This window comes from Balaenoptera musculus, chromosome 14 (assembly GCF_009873245.2).
Source record: "Balaenoptera musculus isolate JJ_BM4_2016_0621 chromosome 14, mBalMus1.pri.v3, whole genome shotgun sequence".
Classification (NCBI taxonomy): Eukaryota; Metazoa; Chordata; class Mammalia; order Artiodactyla; family Balaenopteridae; genus Balaenoptera; species Balaenoptera musculus.
The window spans coordinates 26,914,856-26,933,003 of record NC_045798.1 but is presented as its reverse complement, the minus strand read 5'-3'; the positions used below and the strand labels follow the sequence as shown (position 1 = coordinate 26,933,003).

Here is an 18,148-nt window from a genome sequence, read left to right as displayed (position 1 = left end):
CCCATTGGTCAAGTTCTTATTTTCAGCTCGCTTTTGTTGTTGTTTTTTTTTAAAAAGAAAAAAACCAAAGAGAAGGCAGGTGTAATATTCCACACTTGAATCAGTCCGCGGCCAGCCAGAACCTGCTGGGAAGGGATCCCTCCAGGATGCATCGTGCCACCTCGATCTCGTCACCTGGAATTTGAGAGCACAAGCGCGTTACCAGCCCACCATGCAACCGCCGGTCAGCTCTCATCCTCCCACAGGAGGAGCCCAGTTCCGGCTCCGGAGACACTGGCAGCAAGGGGCGACAATCCCCGGACCTCTGGGGGCTTCACCCAGGGCTGAGACCTGCCACCTCTCTTGGACTGAGATGCGGCAAGGTTCTTGTAAACTCACACCAGAATATGAATCCACTCCATCACCAAGAGTCACCTCAGGGCACAGTCTCATCCCCTCCTTGGGGGCTTCTGAAACACACATATTTCTGACCCAAGCAGGTAGTGAGACATGATGTAAAGGGGGACAGGGTGGGGTATGAGGAATGAGTCACAGGACAACTTCTCGGCCCTCCACGGCACTGTGTTTCTATGGGGGCAAGGCACCCACACCCCAAACAGTACCTGGAGATGCAGGAAAACGCAGGCGCAGAGGGGAAAAAAAAAAATTAAGGAACACAGTCACTTAATGCTTCCCTCATGGTTCTCCCCTACCCTGGTTGCGTCGCCAAGTTCTCGGGTGCAGGCAGGGCCTGCTCTAGCTGGGGGAGCTGCTGCTCTGGGAGTCTGGGGAGTCCTGCTCATTGATGGTGTTCAGCAGCAGGCAGGCAGGCAGCCGCGGCAGGTGTGGGTGCCCGGCCAGGCCTGCTCCTCAGAGGGCTGGCAGAGCCCTTCCTCCTCGTCGCCAGGGAGCCGCACGTGGCAGCTGTCGCAGAAGTCCAGGGGCCCGTCCAGAGCATCGTCGATGAGCACGTTGAACTCTTTGAGGTCGTCATCATGGTGGCCCCAGTTGTGCACACACACCTCGTTGCCCGAGTCACCTGTGAAGCTGTGTTTTCTGCCGGGTGTCTTGTCTTTGCTGTCAGGGAGGGCGCCGCCCTGCTCGGAGCTATACTCTTTCAGCAGCTCCTCCTTACATTCGGAATCCTTGTCCAGGAAGGTCCCAGGGTCCACCTCCCCCAGGCCGGCCACAGAGCCGCTGGGCTCCATCCCAGGGGCTTTGGTGGCTGCTGGGTCTGCTGACATGTTGGAGGGCTCAGGGTCAGCGATGCTTGGGGGTCGCGTGCTGCTTCTGCTGGGCCCGGCAAGGGGCTGCTCTGAGCCTCCTGGGAGCCCCTGGTGGGATTGGCGCCCGGGGGGCTGCCGCCTGTAGGGCCACACTGTGTAGGCAGCTGCTGGAGCTGGAAGGCACTGTATGGTGGGGGAGGAGTTGGAGGTCGGTTCACCACTTCCTCATAAGGAGGTAGTAAATAGTTTGGCAAAAACCTGAAATAAAATGGCAGCGCTGAGTAATTGTGGGCTTCCCAGTAGGCTTTCAGGTTGATTTCAGGTTGCTGCTGTTGGGCCTGAAGGCGGTGCTTGGCTCGGTGGTGGTGGCACACGCAGCAGTAGCTCAGGATGATGATGGTCCACACGAGCCAGAACCACCAGAGTTCATAGTAGTAGTTGCAGCACTGAGACTGTTCACAGCAGTGTCCTGTGTCACAGATGTAGCTTTGATTGTTAGTACCCACGCAGGTTTCCTTATCCTGCAGGGGTTCAGCCCTGGCTGACAGGGGGCTGGGCAGTGCCTGGAGGAGCAGGTCCGCCATGCCACCCAGGAGCCTTCTCCTCTCCATCCCCCTCCCGCTCCTGCTCCTCCACCACCACGCTGCCACCTCCCTCCTCCTCCTCCCTCTCTTTCTCTTCCCTCTAAATGGTATAATTGATTTACAATGTACACCTGAAACATTGTAAATCAATTATCCTTCAATTAAAAAAGTAAATGATGTTGGTGAATTTTATCTCAATTTAAAAAAAAGGTAAATGGTATGAGGAGAGGTAAAATGGGCTCCCAATTTATAGGGGGACCAGGGAAGACTTTATTTTTTTATTTTTTAAAAATATTTACTTATTTTATTTATTTATTTTTGGCTGTATCGGGTCTTAGTTGTGGCACATGGGCTCTTCATTGCGGCATGCTGACTTCTCTATCTCTAGTTGTGGCGTGCAGGTTTTCTCTCTCTAGTTGAGGCGCTCGGGCTTAGTTGCCCCTCGGCATGTGGGATCTTAGTTCGCCAACCAGGGATTGAACGTGCGTCCCCTGCATTGGAAGGCGGATTCATTACCACTGGACCACCAGGGAAGTCCCTCAAGGAAGATTTTAAACAGAGCTGAAGGAGGTAGCTGATGAAGTGTGTACAAAGGAATTCTCCTAGCAGAGGATACAGATTGTGCAAAGGCCGAGAGGTAGGAACATTTTTGACTCATTTGATGACGTTAAAGTAGGCTGTAGTGGTTATATCTTGGGGGTGGGGGTGGGCAGGACGTGAGCACCCAGGACAGGTCGTGGAAATGATGGTTGACTTTATCTTAAGAGCAGTTTAACAGTTTAATAGCCTTTAGGGGATTGGTGCAGAATTTAAAATACTAGTAATAAGTAAAGTAAAATGTCACGATTAGCCTGTAGATGGGAATATTTGAGACCAGTTTAAATAGATTTGTGAAAATTACATTTAGTATGAATATTAAATATTGTTTTTTTAGATGTCTTTTCTCACTTAGGAAAATTGTCTGTTAGATCTTTTGGGATCATAGGATATTGGACCTTTTTTCTTTTCTGTTGATAATATAAGCCTTTAAAGATATAAATTTCCCTCTAAGTGCTGCTTTAACAGCATTCCACAAATTTTAGTGTGTTGTGTTTTCTTTTTCATTATGTTCAAAATATTTTCTGATTTCCCATAGGATTTCTTCTTTGACTCAGAGGTATTTAGAAGTATGTTGTTTAATTTCCAAAAAATTGGGGAGATTTATAGATGTTTTTCTGATATTGATTTCTAAGTTAATTCTGTTGCAGTCAGAAAACATACTTTGTTTGATTTCAGTTCTTTTAAATTTATTGACTTGCTTTAAGAATCAGCATAGGTAAGATATATCTTGGTGAATTTTCCAATTGTACAAGAAAAGAATGTGTATTCTGCTTTTGTTGGGTGGAGTCTCCTATAAATATCCATAAGGTCAAGTAGGTTTTTTAAGTCTTCAGTATCTTTACTGATTTTCTGTTTGTTCTATCAATTACTGAGAGAGGAATGTTGAGGTCTCCAACCATAATTGTGGATCTGTCGATTTCTCCTTTGAGTTTTGTTAGTTTTTGCTTCATGTATTTCGAAACTTGGTTCTCGGGCTCATACACATTTATGATTGTTATGTCCTTGTCATCAATTGACCTCTTTATAATCATGAATAGCAATATTCCTTATTCTGAAATCTACTTTGTTATGAATATAGCCACTCCACCTTTCTTGTTAGTGGTGTTTGCATAGTATATCTTTTTCCATCCTTTTACTTTTAGCTTCTGCCTTTACATTTAAAGTGATTTTCCTGTTGACAGCATGTAGCATGCTTTTCCAGTCTGAAAATCTCTTCCTTGTAGTTGGATTTTTTAGACCATTTACATTAATGTAATTATTAATATGGTTGGATTTAAATCTACCATCTTGATATTTGTTTTCTTTTTTTTTTTTTTTTTTTCATGGTACAAAAGTATTTAATAAGCGCCACATCGGTACAGAAAAACGCACAGCCTACAGCTAGCTCATCCTTTAAAACCAGAACAGCCAAGTGAAAAGTCAGTAGAGATTCTTATTTTTACTTGAAAAATAAAAATAAAAACAACAACAAAAAAACTAAGGTACACATTGGGAATTGAACTACTATAGTATTTCTTTCTAGAGAGGTGACATCCATGTTTTCTGGTCAGTAATGTTCTATCAAACATTGTACTAAATCCAAGCAGACAGATGACCAGTAAAGCTGTTTGCTGTCTCCTACTGAGCTAGACCAGTGGAACACTATCTTGGTAAGATTATTTTGACAGCAAGAAGGAAGTGCAGAGCCCCTACCCCAACAGAAAACCTAAGGAGCTGTTTTACACAGAAAGGGTTTTAAGCAAACCTGCAGAAATACTAACATGCTCTAAGAAAAGGAAACCTTTTAGACTACTTCCAGCATACATTCATTGGTGCCCAGTAAAATAGGAACACCAACATAGAAAGCATTTTTGCTTTCATAGCACTAACAGCTAAAAAGCACACAGCAATATAATACTTTGATCTTGAAGTGGGTAATCATGGAAGTTCCAAGATTATATCCACTAAGTTAGCCTGAGTATTCATCTATAAAAATACGTTTTCAAAAACATAAACGAGAGTTATAGAAACAATGGGAGTACATCAGGACCAGTAGAAGACAGTGAAGTGATACAAGGACTGTACATGTAAGACTAGGAACTGATTTTCACAAGTACCTTTTTAGGTAAAGGACAACTCTCTAAGTCGATTCCTACAGCCAAGACTAGCTGTGATAGTAGGAGTTTCAGAAATCTTGAGATGGGCACCTAGCTTGAGTTAAACCCTAGATAAATACTCCCAGTCAAAAAGCCCATTGAGGCTGCAGGACTGAAACTCTGACCCATGTAAAAAGCTGTGAGTGCACAAAAAGCCTGGCGGGACATGCAAGGCCTGCTGGGCCAAGAGAGTTGGTGACGGGGGGTTCTTCCAACATGGACACACCAACACGTATGCTGGGGAAGTGCCCCCCAGGTGGAATGCTGGACTTGGGCTTGGTGCAGGAGCCAGACTCAGAAGCTCCTGAAAGAGGTGTCTACTCAGGTAGGAGTACTAGGGTTACTGAAGACAAGAATGTGTCCCAGGAAGGTCAGGTCATTTTCTTCTGACCCATCAATACTTAACATTAACGAAGAGTTGCAGAACAGTCAGTCATTCCAAGATGTATTCTTCTGACATCATTAGCCAAAGCCTCTCCCAGTCTATTGGGCTGGTGATGTCTAGAAAGATCCCATTACCTGGAGGTGGGACCTAGGGCCGCAGATTGTTCTGGGAAGCTGTCACAGAAGATTTGCACAATGAAGTCACCACTAAACCGCTGCTTAAGTCCAGTCCCCAGCCTTCTTTTTCTGCTCTATAGTCCAGAAACATTTCTTTAAAAGCCAGAAAATCCGTAAACGTGAGCAGCATGTCGAAAATGTCACCGGCCACTTCATCTTTATGGTGCTGTAAAGTTGTAGTGAAAGCCGCCATGTTAAATCCAGGAATCCGCTCCAACAGCTGTTCTTCTATATACTTTTCTACCAAAGAAATATATTCATTAAAAATAGGTGTGTAGGCGAGCTTATTCTCTTCCGTGTCTTCAAACTCCTGGTAGTACTTGTCCATGAAACTCCTCTGTAATAACTGGAACTCATCATCCATGATAATGTCTTCTAAATATCCAACCACAGCATCAAATTCTGCATCAGAGGCGGAAGAGAAGGACAGCGCGAAGCTCTCTTCCTCTAGGGCGTCCATCGCCGCCGCCGCATCCACCGCGCGCAGGGCAGCGGGCCCGCCGGCCTTCTACCCCGCCCGAGGCCCGGGCGCAGCCTCCGCTCTGCTCCGCAGAGCCCCAACCGGCATCGGGAAGGTCTCGCCTTGATATTTGTTTTCTATCTGTCCCATCTGGTTTTTGTTCTCTTTTTCTTTTCTTGCCTTCCTTTGGATTAATTCAGCATTTTTTGGTATTCCATTTTATCTTCACTTTTGGCTTATTAGCTATAGATCTCTCTTTTTAAGTGGTTGTTCTAGGATTGAAATATGAATCTCTTTAATTTATCATAGTCTACCTTCAAATAACATTATACCACTTCACTTATAGTGTAATAACCTTATAACTGTAATTCGATCTGGCCCCATTTTTTTATGATTGCTGTCATAGATTTTTACTTCTATGTTATAAACTCCACAATACATTATTATAATTTATTTAAATAATCATAAAATATGAAAAATATGTGTATTCATATATACAGTATTTTCAGTTCTCTTCATTTCTTTATGTAGATTGATGTTTACACTTTATTGATTTTTTCTTTTTTTTGGGGGGGACACACCATGAGGCATGTGAGATCTTAGTTACCCGGCCAGGGATTGAATCCGCACCCCCTGCAGTGGAAGCATGAAGTCTTAACTACTGGACCACCAGGGAAGTCCCCCTTACTTTATTGGTTTCAACATTTCTTATAGTACAGGTCTGCTAGTGTGATTAAGTCTCTCAGCTTTGTCCTATTTGAAAAAGTTTTTTTTTCAGCTTCATTTCTGCTGACTATAGAATTCTAGGGTGGCAGCTGTTTTTATTTTAGCATTGGTCTATATATCTGTCCTTACCCTAGGACACTGTCTTGATTACTATCACTTTGTAGTAAGTTTTGAAATTGGGACGAGTGAGTCCCCAGACTTTGCTCTTCCTTTTCAAGATAGCCTTGTCTGTTGTGGGTCTCTTGAATTTCCCTGTGCATTTTAGGATCAGCTTATCAATTTCTGCAAAGAAGTCACCTGGGGTTATAATAGGGATTGTGTTGAATCTGTAGGTCAATTTGGAGTATAATTGCCATCTTAATATTAATTCTTATCATCCATGGTCATGGGATATCTTTCCATTTATTTAGGTCTTTACTTTCAGTGAGGTTTTGTAGTTTCTAGAATGTAAGTTTTGCACTTCCTTTGTTAAATTTATGCCTAAGTATTTTGTTCTTTTGATGTATTGTAAATGGAATTAATTCATGACATAAAATTCACCATGGAATAATTTCTTAATATCATTTTCAGTCTGTTCATTGGTACTGTATAGAAATGCAATTGATTTTTCCTCTATTTCCTTTATTGTGGTAAAATATACATAATTTAAAATTTGCCATCTTAATCACTTTTAAGTGTACAGATCAGTGATATTAAATACATTCATAGGGACTTCCCTGGTGGCACAGTGGTTAAGAATCCACCTGCCAGTGCAGGGGACACGGGTTCGATCCCTGCTCCGGGAAGATCCCACATGCCGTGGAGCAACTAAGCCCCTGTGCCACAACTACTGAGCCTGTGTGCCACAACTACTGAAGCCCACATGCCTAGAGCCCATGCTCGCAATAAGAGAAGCCACTGCAATGAGAAGCCCGCGCATCACAATGAAGAGTAGCCCCTGCTCGCCGCAACTAGAGAAAGCCCGCGCACAGCAACAAAGACCCAACACAGCCATAAATAAATAAATAAATAAATTTATTTTAAAATAAATAAATACATTCATAATGTTTTACTACAATCACCACCATCCATCTCTAGAACTCTTTTCATCTTGTAAAACTGAAAGTCTGATTAAAGTTGATTTTTCTATATTGATCTTGTATCCTGCAACTTTGCTGAACTTATTTATTAGGTCTAATTTTTTTTTAGTGGATTATTTAGATCAGCGGTCCCCAACTTTTTGGCATCAGGGACCAGTTTCTTGGAAGACAATTTTTCCACAGACCGGTGTGGGAAAAGGGTACGGTTTCCGGATGATTCAAGTGCATTATGTTTATTGTGCATTTTATTTCTATTATTATTACATTGTAATATATAGTGAAATAATTATACAACTCACCATAATGCAGAATCAGTGGGAGCCCTGAGCTTGTTTTCACTTGCCACTCAGTGATGGGGTCTTGATATGAATCTGCAAGCAATTGATTTATTATGGTCTCTGTGCAGTCAAACCTCTCTGCTAATGATAATCTGTATTTGCAGCCGCTCCCCAGCACTAGCATCACCGCCTCAGCTCCACCTCAGATCATCAGGCATTAGATTCTCATAAGGAGCATGCAAGCTAGATCACTCGCATGCGCAGTTCACAGTGGGGTTTGCGCTCCTGTGAGAATCTAATGCTGCCGCTGATCTGATAGGCGGCGCTCAGGCGGTAATGCAAGTGATGGGGAGCGGCTGTAAATACAGATGAAGCTTCGCTCGCTTGCCTGCCACTCACCTGCTGCTGTGCCACCCGGTTCTGAACTGGCCATGGACTGGTATCGGTCCATGGCCTGGGGGTGGGGTACCTTTAGCTCACGTCATCTGCAAATAGAGATAGTTTTTTCTTTCCAATCTGAATGGCTTTTATTTCATTCTCTTGTCTAATTGCCCTGACCAGACCCTCCAGCACAACACTGGGTAGAAGTGTTGAGAGTGAACGTCCTTATCTTGTTCCTGATCTTGGGGGGAAAGCTTTCCATCTTTTACTATGTACAATGTTGGCTGTGGGTTTTTGATAGATAATCTTTATCAGGTTGAGGAAGTTCGTAGTTTGTTGAGTGTTTGTTTTTTTCGTTTTTTGGCCACACTGGGAGCATACAGGATCTTAGTTCCTCAACCAAGGATCGAACCCGTGCCTCCTGCCATGGAAGTGTGGAGTCTTAACCACTGGACCACCAGGGAAGTCCCTGTTGAGTGTTTTTATCATGAAGTGTGTTGAATTTTTTCACATGCTTTTTCTGCATCTATTGCAGAGCTGGTTTTTAAACTTTGTTAGGGCAGGTCTGAAATAGCTTTTGCGACAGGGGTAGTTTAGCCCCATTGCTGAGGTGTGGCCCTTCGAGTTCTCCACTGAATGCTTTGCGGGTTTTTTGCTCTGGCTGGGAGTAACTCAGACTCCTCTCAGCTCTGTAAGAACCCAGGAACCATTCATCTCACAGTTCCTTGGTTGTTTTTTGCCCAACATCGTGGAGTATTACCCTATCCTGGTCTGTCTTAGTATATTCATCAAAGACTCAGGGGAACTCTTGCAGATTTGTGGAGCTTTTTTTCTGTTGAGCTCTCTCTTCTCCAGAATTCCCAGCTGCTTTTAGACTTCCAGTACTCCCATTTCTGTCTCCTCAGCTTAGTGAGACCAGCATGATCTGCTTGGAATGCCCTTCCCTGTTTTGTGGTCCAGGATGCGTCTTCTGGCAGAAAATCAGGGCAGCAGGGCTCACCTTGTTTCCTCTCCCCCAAGCATTTCAGTCCTGTGCTGCTTTCCCAGTGTACGAAACCAGTGGTTTCATGTATTTGTCCATTTTTCTGTTGTTTTATGGTAGGAAGGTAAATCCAGATCCTGATGTTCTCTCATGGCTGCAGGTGGAAGTTCTTGGCTCACCGGATTTTATTGCTAGAGCAGACATTGCAAAATTCTATCTGTTCATCCTTTTATACCTGGGAAAGCTGAGGCTTGAGGGAGATGATTTGTCAGTTTGCCAAAATTGGCATAGTTTTAAGACACAAGCATCATGTCACAATCACCTTTGTCTGTCATGCTCGCTCTGAGTCACTTAGAAAATGTTGACTTACGTTCAGTGTTCTCTAAGGGGGCAGGGTGTAGGAGAATGACAATTAAGAAACAGATTTAACAACAACAAAATACCACTAATACTTAAAGCATAATCTTCAGTTCTCAGGGACTTTTGTTTCTCCAGGAAGACTATTCCCAGAGGTTTCAGATAACAAAAGTTGCATACTTAAAAGTTTAATTGGCCAGCTTATAACGCTATTATTGTAGCTTAATTTTGACCTACATACCCGACCTACACCCACTCTCATGTTGAGTTCTCATCTGTGGTGTTCTGCCCACTCATCCAGACTTGTGAGGGCATCTTATTTTCTCTAACTTGGTTCAGCATTTCCTTACTTTGGCAGTAAATTCACCTCAAGGCATCTCTCTTAACAGCCTTGGGTTAAAGTACTGTCAGGGCTTCTCACAGTCTAAGGAGGTAACCTCTGTTGCCTCCTGTGGTCTGTTCCTTACTGGCCTCCTCAGAGTGGTGTGCAGAGCCAGCCCCTCTGGATCCTTTTCGTAAATGGGAGCAACCCCAGCCGTCTCTTTCAGATTTTGAGCTTAGTGACCTTTTATAATGACAGGCTCTTCCCCCCATCACCCCAAAGAAAGCAAACTACTTGTTAATTTGTTGTAAACTTCTGAAGAAAATCATTCAATGTTATTTTTTCATTTTTTCTTCATTATAGCGTTCAAGCTTTATTCTGCATTAGAACTTTGACCTCTCTGTGCCTCACTTTTGTAAGCCGTAGAATGGGGATAGTTAATGGGGATGTGGTGGGCACGTGACCAGGGGACACAGTCCCGTCTGCAGGGGGCGGAAGGTAAGTACACAGGGGCTCCAAGGTAAGACATGAGAAGGGCAGGCATCTCAGCCCAGGGTTCTTGGTGGGCTCCTGAGAGGTGTGAGGGGACAGACCTGATGTCCAGAGCAGCTTGACAAGCAGGAGAGGGGGAGCTGTGTCTTAGAATGATGGGAGGGTTTTGTGGGGAGACGAGGCAGGTTGAGAAATGCTGCAGACAGTGGAGACCCTGGAAGCGGCCTGACAGAGGTCCAGGCTGGGTGTCGGTATGTGGGAGGACCTCCCTTGCCAGGCTGCACATGTGCGTGGAGTTTGTGTCGGAGTTGGGGGCCAGCGGGGGTGCATGAGCGGGGGGACAGAAGTCGGGGGGGTCCAGGGAAGTGCCTGCTGCCTGAGATCATACTTAACCCATCAGGGCCAAGTTGCCCAACCTGTGAAGCAGGATGGCACGTGATCTCCTGAAAGTGGGCGCTTGGCAGCCGAGGCCGCGCCCTCCCCCGGCCTCTGCCTGGGACCCTGCCTGTGATTGGGGGTCGTCAGTGGCCCTCAGGCCTGGGGCCGAGCGTCCTCTCAGTGTGGAGGTTGGGCCTGTGTGTGCTGCGTGTTTCCTTAGGGAAATTTTACCAAGGAAAGCTCAATGTCACAGTCCAGTATTTCCGTGATTTTTTTGCTAATGAAGTAATTTAATCAATTTGGTTTTCGTTTACACAGAGCTGTGGAGCATTTTCAAGGCTGCTTTGTGAGATTGAGCTTGACGTGCCTGGGCCTCCTGTCCCAGGTGGCACCAGCCTGGGTCCCCACCCAGCCATCCCTCTCACTGCAGCCACGCGCCTGCGTCAGGGCCAGATACCTGCATCGCCTGCTTTTTAAAAACCTTCCTACTTAGACTGAGACTCTTGGGAAAGTTATAGTTAAGTAGCAGTTGTTTTGCTGATATTAAGATGTTAGAATTAAAGAAGTTGTAGCAGGACTGTTGTATGCAACTACTTCGTTTAGTTGACCTAGATTTTCTTTCGGTTTTATGTTACTTCTTTGTTCTTGGATTACCCAGATTCTATCCATTGAAATATTATACACTCTTCGCTTATTTTCTGAGCTCGAAGACTATAAGTATTATTGTCCTTTTAGAAATAAGATTTGCATTAGTGGCAAAATTGTTTCTACTATTTAAAAAATTTTTTTTCTGATTCTGCAGTTAACAGTATTCCTTACAGAAAATACAGAAAAGAGTAAAGAAGGAAATAAATATTGCCTGTAACCTGATTAATTTTTATATCTTTCTAGATAGGCAGTCCAGGTTTTGAGTTTTGTTTACAACTCTGTGACCAACTGTATTAGTTTCCTATTGCTGTTGTAACAAATGCCCACAACCTTAGTGGCTTAGAACAATGCAAATTTATTGTTTTATAGTTGTTTAGAAGTCTCACTGGGCTAAAATCAAATAAGTGGGCTTGTCAGCACCATTTGTCACACATAGTTCATGCTAACTACCTGGTAAGTGGAGTGATCGACTGTGTTAGCTGATTGGCTTCATCCTCCCACCTTTATGACAGGAGGTGGTTTTGCAACTTGGAGCCTGGAGCCCATGGAAGTTAGGCTCCTGTCCTCCCCAGAGATGGGGAGATGGGCGCTGTCTCCCTCGATGTGTACATTCCAAAGAGGTGGCTCCCCAGGTCCTTGAGAAGGACATTCCTAAGTCATAAAGCTCGCAAAGTGCCAATCTAGTCTTCAAAAGAATTTATGCACCGTTCCAAGAAAGGAGGAAATCCTTCCTTTGGCAAGTTTTCTAGTGTGAGTTCTCAAAGAAAGAGAAGGAGAGGGACAGCTCTTCCCTTACTTTCAACCAGGAGAATTAACGCCTCTTACACGACCTCATCTCTGGTCCTCACCCGGGTTGTCTGTCCCCCTCTGGAACGAGGGCAGGGCCTGGTCCGAGGTTCACTCTGCATCCACAGCGCCCAGGGTGGCGCCTCCCGCAAGTAGTGCCCAGTGAACAGTGAGTGAATGAGTTAGAGGCGTCCTGCTTCCATCGACCCTCATAGGAGCCATTCGAAGGCCGTTACTGATGCACAGTGGCGTGGACTATGCCCACCACTTGCCGTGGAGCGAGTCCTGAGCCCAGGTGAGGGCTGTGCCTCCGTACCTGGCCCCACGGGGACGCTGTATAGATGGGAAGCTGAGGCTCGACGTGTCGCCTGGTGACTCTGGGTCTAACTCCAAAGTCCAAGTGCATTTCACTTCCACGGAAAAATACAGCATGATCCTTACCCTGCCCCCCCAAAAGCCTCCAGGGACAGAGGACAGGACTGAGAGCACGAGCATATAAACTCTTAGGCTTGTCTGTGTTGATGTGTGGGACTGTTGAAGGGTCATCTTTTCTGTAGTTACAGCTTTTCCATATTTAGTAATGAGGTTGGGCTAGTCCTGCCACGTTTCTGAGTCTCACTTTGTCCTCCAGCCTTGGGGTCCCCCCCAGGTCTGTGTTGCCCGGGGTGGGGCCTGTGGGAGGGCTTCCACCTTGAAAATGCTCCACAGCTCTGTGTAATCCACCTTGTGGTGGATTTCTTATTTGCAGGCGTGTTTCTTGAGAGACTTGACTGTCTGTTATGTGAGTGTGAGTCTCTGCAATGATCACTCTACCATGCTTGGTCTGCAGCTCCTTCGTGTTTTATTTCCCCTGATCGTAAAGCATGTTCTCCCAGTGATGAGGGGGAAGTTCGACTTCCGTTCCTCTCTTGCTCGTTGCTGTGTGCTCTTTTGCCTAAGCATTTAATCACACAAGCATGGATTCCCCCTCATGTGTGTATATATATATATATTTTTTTAAATAAATTTTACACTTTTATTTATTTATTTATTTATTTATTTATGGCTGTGTTGGGTCTTCGTTTCTGTGCGTGGGCTTTCTCTAGTTGCAGTGAGTGGGGGCCACTCTTCATCGCAGTGCACGGGCCTCTCACTGTCGCGGCCTCTCTTGTTGTGGAGCACAGGCTCCAGACGTGCAGGCTCAGTAGTTGTGGCTCACGGGCCTAGTTGCTCCGCGGCATGTGGGATCTTCCCAGACCAGGGCTCGAACCCGTGTCCCCTGCATTGGTAGGCAGATTCTCAACCACTGCACCACCAGGGAAGCCCCTATATATTTTTATTTTAACCTACTGTATGTTTTTTCTGATTACACAAGAAATATTTTCCTTTTGAACATATTTTGGCAAATATAAAAAAGCATGAAGAAGAAATGTCTCACCTCTGGTCATCCTATCTCTCAAAACTATTAACACTTTGATTATATATATATACACACATATATATATACACACACATATATATACACATATGCATATATGTATATTTTGGGCCACGCCTCATGGCTTGCGTGATCTTAGTTCCCCGACCAGGGATTGAACCTGGGCCACGACAGTGAAGGCGCTGAGTCCTAACCACTGGACTGCCAGGGAACTCCCTGATGTATTTTCTTCCAGCATTTTTTCTGTATGTAATTCAGATCATTCCTTTCGTGAGCTTATAGAACATTTAGAACGTTGTTCTGTGTCACTGCTTAGTCATAGAAAAATGCCATTTTTAATGTCTGTAACTTTAGGTTAAACTTTACAAAAGCATTGTTTTTGTAGGTCAAAAATGGTTGAATATCAGCAGTTAGGGTTTAACCTAATATTTGATCAAGTGGTTGATCATGATTATTTTCCTAAATGTTAAATGTTTAGATTGTTTCAGAGTTTCAATTAGTATACACAACACTGGGGTGAAGGTATTTTACATAATCTTTGCCAGTTTCAATTTGTCCTCTTGTATTTGCCCCTTTAAAATCTGAAGGGAACAACAGCAAATTACTTTCTATAAAAAATTACAGTGGTAATTGACTGATGCATTTTCAGGGCAAATGGCGATCACTGGCTTCCATTTCCTTTGCTATTAGAACATCCCACCAGACCACGTGAATGTCAGTGAGAGACTTCTCATTGGGTCCATGGGACAGCAAGGTTAGGGCCTCCTGGTGTATCTTCAAGCTCTCTTCAGAGCTTGCTCTGGCAGAGATTTTCAAGATTGGCATCACCTGATTTCCTTTTCATAATAAATCCTGATTTTTAGTTCTTTTATGACAGACATTTACTGTTGGTTTGTTCTGACGATAATCCTAGTGTTTCTATTTATTCAGGAAATTGCTGACTGCCTGCCTGCTGCCCTCTGCCTGCCACCATTCCACGTCCAGTAACAATATATATTGTTTACTGAGCACGTACTGTGTGCCCCGCACAGTTCTGAGTGCTTTACACACATTTAATGTTTAAAGAGCCCTAAGGGGAGGCCTTGTGACTATAGGTAGCTTACCTGTAGGTTTTCATAACCTGCTCATGGGCACCACTGGGAAGTGGGGACCCTGGACTGCCCTGACACCTAAGGGCAGACGTTAGCCATCGTGCTTTACCGCCTCCGTGGACACAGCCTTTCAGCTCTTGGTCCAGGTTCCTTGGAGGGGTGTGTATACCATCATTTCAGAGGCTGGAGGTGTCCTTTTTATGACCTTTTGATTGGAAAAAAATGACTTATTTGTTGTATATATTCGCTGGGCTTTTTGGTACTGGTTTATCTGAGTGTGGGTTTATATATTTTTAAGCTATGGGCTTTTTTTGTTTGTTTGTTTGTTTGGTCTCATTTTCTAGGTCCAGAAGCTGCTGTGTATGTGCCCAGTCGATTTCCATGGCATCTTCCAGTTGGATGAAAGGCGGAGAGACGCGGTGATTGCATTGGGCATTTTTCTCATTGAATCTGATCTACAGGTAGGACTTGGCTAAATTAAAAGTGTTTCTGCGTGTAAAAGAGGGTGCAGTTAGGGTTTAAGTTTGTGCCTACTTTATTCTCCTAAATCAGGCCTAGAGGAGCGCTCGCGAACCTACCTGGTGGAAGTGATCAGCTGAGGGCGAGTGATGGGGAGGGGGCAGAACTGGTGGGAATGAGACCTCTATGGACATGTCCTCAGGAAGGTGCGGTTTTTGTTTTCGCCAGAAAGTTAGAGTGCTTTGTGAAGTAACCACGTACCCTCCAGAGTAGACTTGATTTTAAACCTCAGGCAAAACGCTCGGGAGCCAGACTCAGAGTAACCACTTCTTTTCCTTCCAAAAGGACAGTGTTCTTTGAGATAATTGTGATATAACAGTCTTTTTCAAAACTATGATAGATATAAATTGTTTTAGAGTACATGTTAATGTGCCTTTTAAAGGTGATTTACAAACCAGTGTTGTCACTACAACAGAAAATGGCCATTTTTTAGTATTTACCAAGGCTAATTGAAGCAAATGCTCAGTCACTGGATACAGAATCTTTTATCTGTTTATTCTTATCATTGCCGAAAATCATTTTTTAAAATTCCAAGTTTAATCGTCCTATGTTAAAAAAATAAAGATGTCAGCTATTTGAATTTTTATTCATCTAAAAAAGTTAGCTTGCATGTCCTGGAAATTTTACTTCAATAAGAATTAATATTTTTGACAGAGTATTTATACATTTGAAAAAAAATAAGCATTTTAATTTTAGAGAAGTATTTCAAAAATTAAATAGGTTATCTGATCAAGGCCACACGAAAAACCAAGATTAGATGCATAAGCTGCATTTTAATTCTTCTTCTTCCTATTTATTTATAAATGTGAAAATGAAGACAATCATTTTTTATTTGCCAGGTCCTATTTAAATTTAAATATAAAAATAAAGAGAGGAAAATAAATTTTCAAAAAAAACCTGTGTAAGAAACTACTGCTATTCGAATGAGTATTACTTGAAACTATCTTTGGCAAACACATCACTTGCTGGATTTACCTGTGAGCCCCTAATATGTGTATCGGGTTTTTTCAGATGGCAGGGAGAGATGAGTACAAGTTACTTTTGTTGTGGTTTGGGTTCCGGGTCAGGAGTTGGCAGGGGTGGCAGCGGCTGTCCCATGGGACTCACAGTCGGCCTGATCTTCCCAGGAAGCCGGGGGCCTCACGGACACCAGGAGAGGAGCCCGGTGTCTGCCGGCCCCTGCGCCTAGGGACCAACTTTTTCGTGATCCACCTGTAGTTTGTGTTCCTTTCCTTCATCCCGGGTGGGCGCTGGCACTGGCCTCCTTCGTGCCCAGTTAGTGGGCTGCCCTGGTGGCAGCCGTGGCCAGAGTAGCAGTGGTGGTGACACCATTGCAGGGTGTGTGGGGAAGAGCCCGGGCCGCTCCCTCTCTGCAGGGTCTTGGTGTGCGGCCCCTTTGGGGTCTTGTGTGTGTTAGTACACCAGTTCCCTGGGCAATTGTTGCACAGGAAGAATGGTTTTGTTTTCACTAAAGAAGGTTCTCTATTTATTTTGGTTACCTGCTGTGGCATAAAAATTACCCCAAAGTTGGTGGCTTAATTACCCCAAAGTTAGTTGGTTTTGTTTGGCGGAGGTTTTTGCTCATGAATCTGCAATTTAGCCAGTGCTCAGAAGATCCCAGTCTCTGCTCCATTTGGTGTCATCTGGGGTGTCTCAAAGGCTGGCCCTGGAGTCACCTGAAGGCCCCTCCCCCACATGTGTGGGGTGATCCTGGCTGCTGGCTGGACCTTCTCTGGGGCTCTTGGCCAGGACCCTTCTATGTGCATGGCCTCCCTGTGTGGCCTGGGCTGTGTCACTTTGTCACAGCATAGTGTCTGGGTTGCAAGAGTGCGTGTCCTGAGAAAGAGCCGGGGGAAGTGGCTCTGCCACCTCTGAGCTAGCCTGGGAAGTCAGGCTCATTCATTCCACTTTCTACACGCAGCTATCCCTCGGCATCTTCGGGGGATTGGCTCCGGGACCCCTTGCAGGTACCACAGTCCGAGGATGCTCCAGTCTTCCATATAAAATGGTGTAGTACTGTCGGCTCTTTGTATCCACGGACGTGGAACCCTCGGATACAGAGGTCTGACTGTACACTAGAAGCAAGTCACCAAGGCAGCCCTGTTTTCAGGGGACGCGAATTTGACTCTGCCTTTTGGTGAAAGGAGTGTGGCAGAATTTGCAACCATGTTTTCAAAGCCACATGTTTTTTCAGCGTTTCAGAACATCAGATAGTGTCCCCTTCTCTGGAGCACACTTGTCCTTCACGGGGGCAGCCGCATGTAGGGAGATAGCCAGGAGAGCTAGTAGTGGAAGGTTATGAACTCTATGCTGATTGGCTAGTTTGGAAACTAGATGAAAGTAATTTTTCCATTGGTTAACATTGGCTATAAAGTCTAATGCTCAGTTTGAGAGGAGCAAAAGGAAACATGAAGCCGAAAATTTAAGAAAGGAAGGGAAGAGCACAAGGGCCGTGAACAACAGAAAGAAGCATCACCAAGTTTGTAAGCTGCTCTCCAGTCTGGAGGATGTGGTCCTGAGGTTTGGGTTTGGGGACTTTAAACACCTGGCAGGAGGCAGTTCTGAGTGTGTGCACACGTGTCTTCTTCTGGAGGCCAGAGCCAGGCTGGACACTGAGCAGCAGAGGGCAGGTGTCGGCCTTCCTGTTGGCCAGAGGGACGCTGCCCGCCATGTGCAGCAGGAAGGGTGCGACGCTGTGCAAACGCCCTTCTCTGAGATGATCAGGATGTGGATGTGCTTTGTTTTGGGCTCAGTCTGTGCTAAAAAGCTACCAGTCGTGTACTTAATTAAATGTAATTTTTTTTTTTTTTTTTTTTTTTTTTAGCACAAAGATTCCGTGGTTCCTTACCTTCTTCGACTTCTTAAAGGTCTTCCCAAAGTGTATTGGGTAGAAGAAAGCACAGCTCGGAAAGGCAGAGGTAGTTTTGCTTAAAGTTTCCCTGAATGCAAGGAAGCATCTGTGTGTTCCCCGTCTGTGAGGATTGAATGTTTAATCACACTAACGCGGCAGTTAGGATGCTTCTAGCTGGTTCCACTCCTGTGCCTGCAGCACTAGCGCTTTCTCACGTTGCCCAGAGCCCTGGGCGGGATGAGCGGGGCTGAGCAGGACCACAGGGACCCTCAGGAACCTTTGCTCATGTCCCACTG

General features: G+C 44.8%; 3 protein-coding genes across 11 annotated transcripts in view; 1 reads left to right on the top strand and 2 right to left on the bottom strand.

The window, feature by feature from the left end:
• PI4KA (phosphatidylinositol 4-kinase alpha) overlaps window positions 1-18,148 on the top strand; it is a 98,084-nt gene that overhangs the window by 9,556 nt on the left and 70,380 nt on the right. For 8 of the 9 annotated variants that reach the window (XR_005016147.1, XR_005016146.1, XR_005016148.1 and 5 more), the window contains exons 2-3: window positions 14,827-14,943; window positions 17,826-17,919. Coding sequence is in view for 5 of the 9 variants with exons in the window: in XM_036822837.1 (XP_036678732.1) it covers window positions 14,827-14,943; window positions 17,826-17,919 (211 nt within the window). In the remaining 4 variants the exon portion in view is untranslated. Of the gene's footprint in view, window positions 1-14,824; window positions 14,944-17,825; window positions 17,920-18,148 lie in introns of those variants that run through there. The other variant, XM_036822840.1, reaches the window with a different exon arrangement.
• On the bottom strand, window positions 590-1,816 carry LOC118879808 (WW domain binding protein 1-like). Its single transcript, XM_036822844.1, is given in 3 exon segments — window positions 590-839; window positions 842-1,279; window positions 1,282-1,816. Coding segments are annotated over 3 exon segments (1,077 nt in total). The 3' UTR covers window positions 590-735.
• On the bottom strand, window positions 3,813-5,661 carry LOC118879810 (ADP-ribosylation factor-like protein 2-binding protein). The gene has a single exon (XM_036822846.1). The coding sequence runs from the start codon at window positions 5,543-5,545 to the stop codon at window positions 5,057-5,059; it is 489 nt and encodes a 162-aa protein (XP_036678741.1). The 5' UTR covers window positions 5,546-5,661; the 3' UTR covers window positions 3,813-5,056.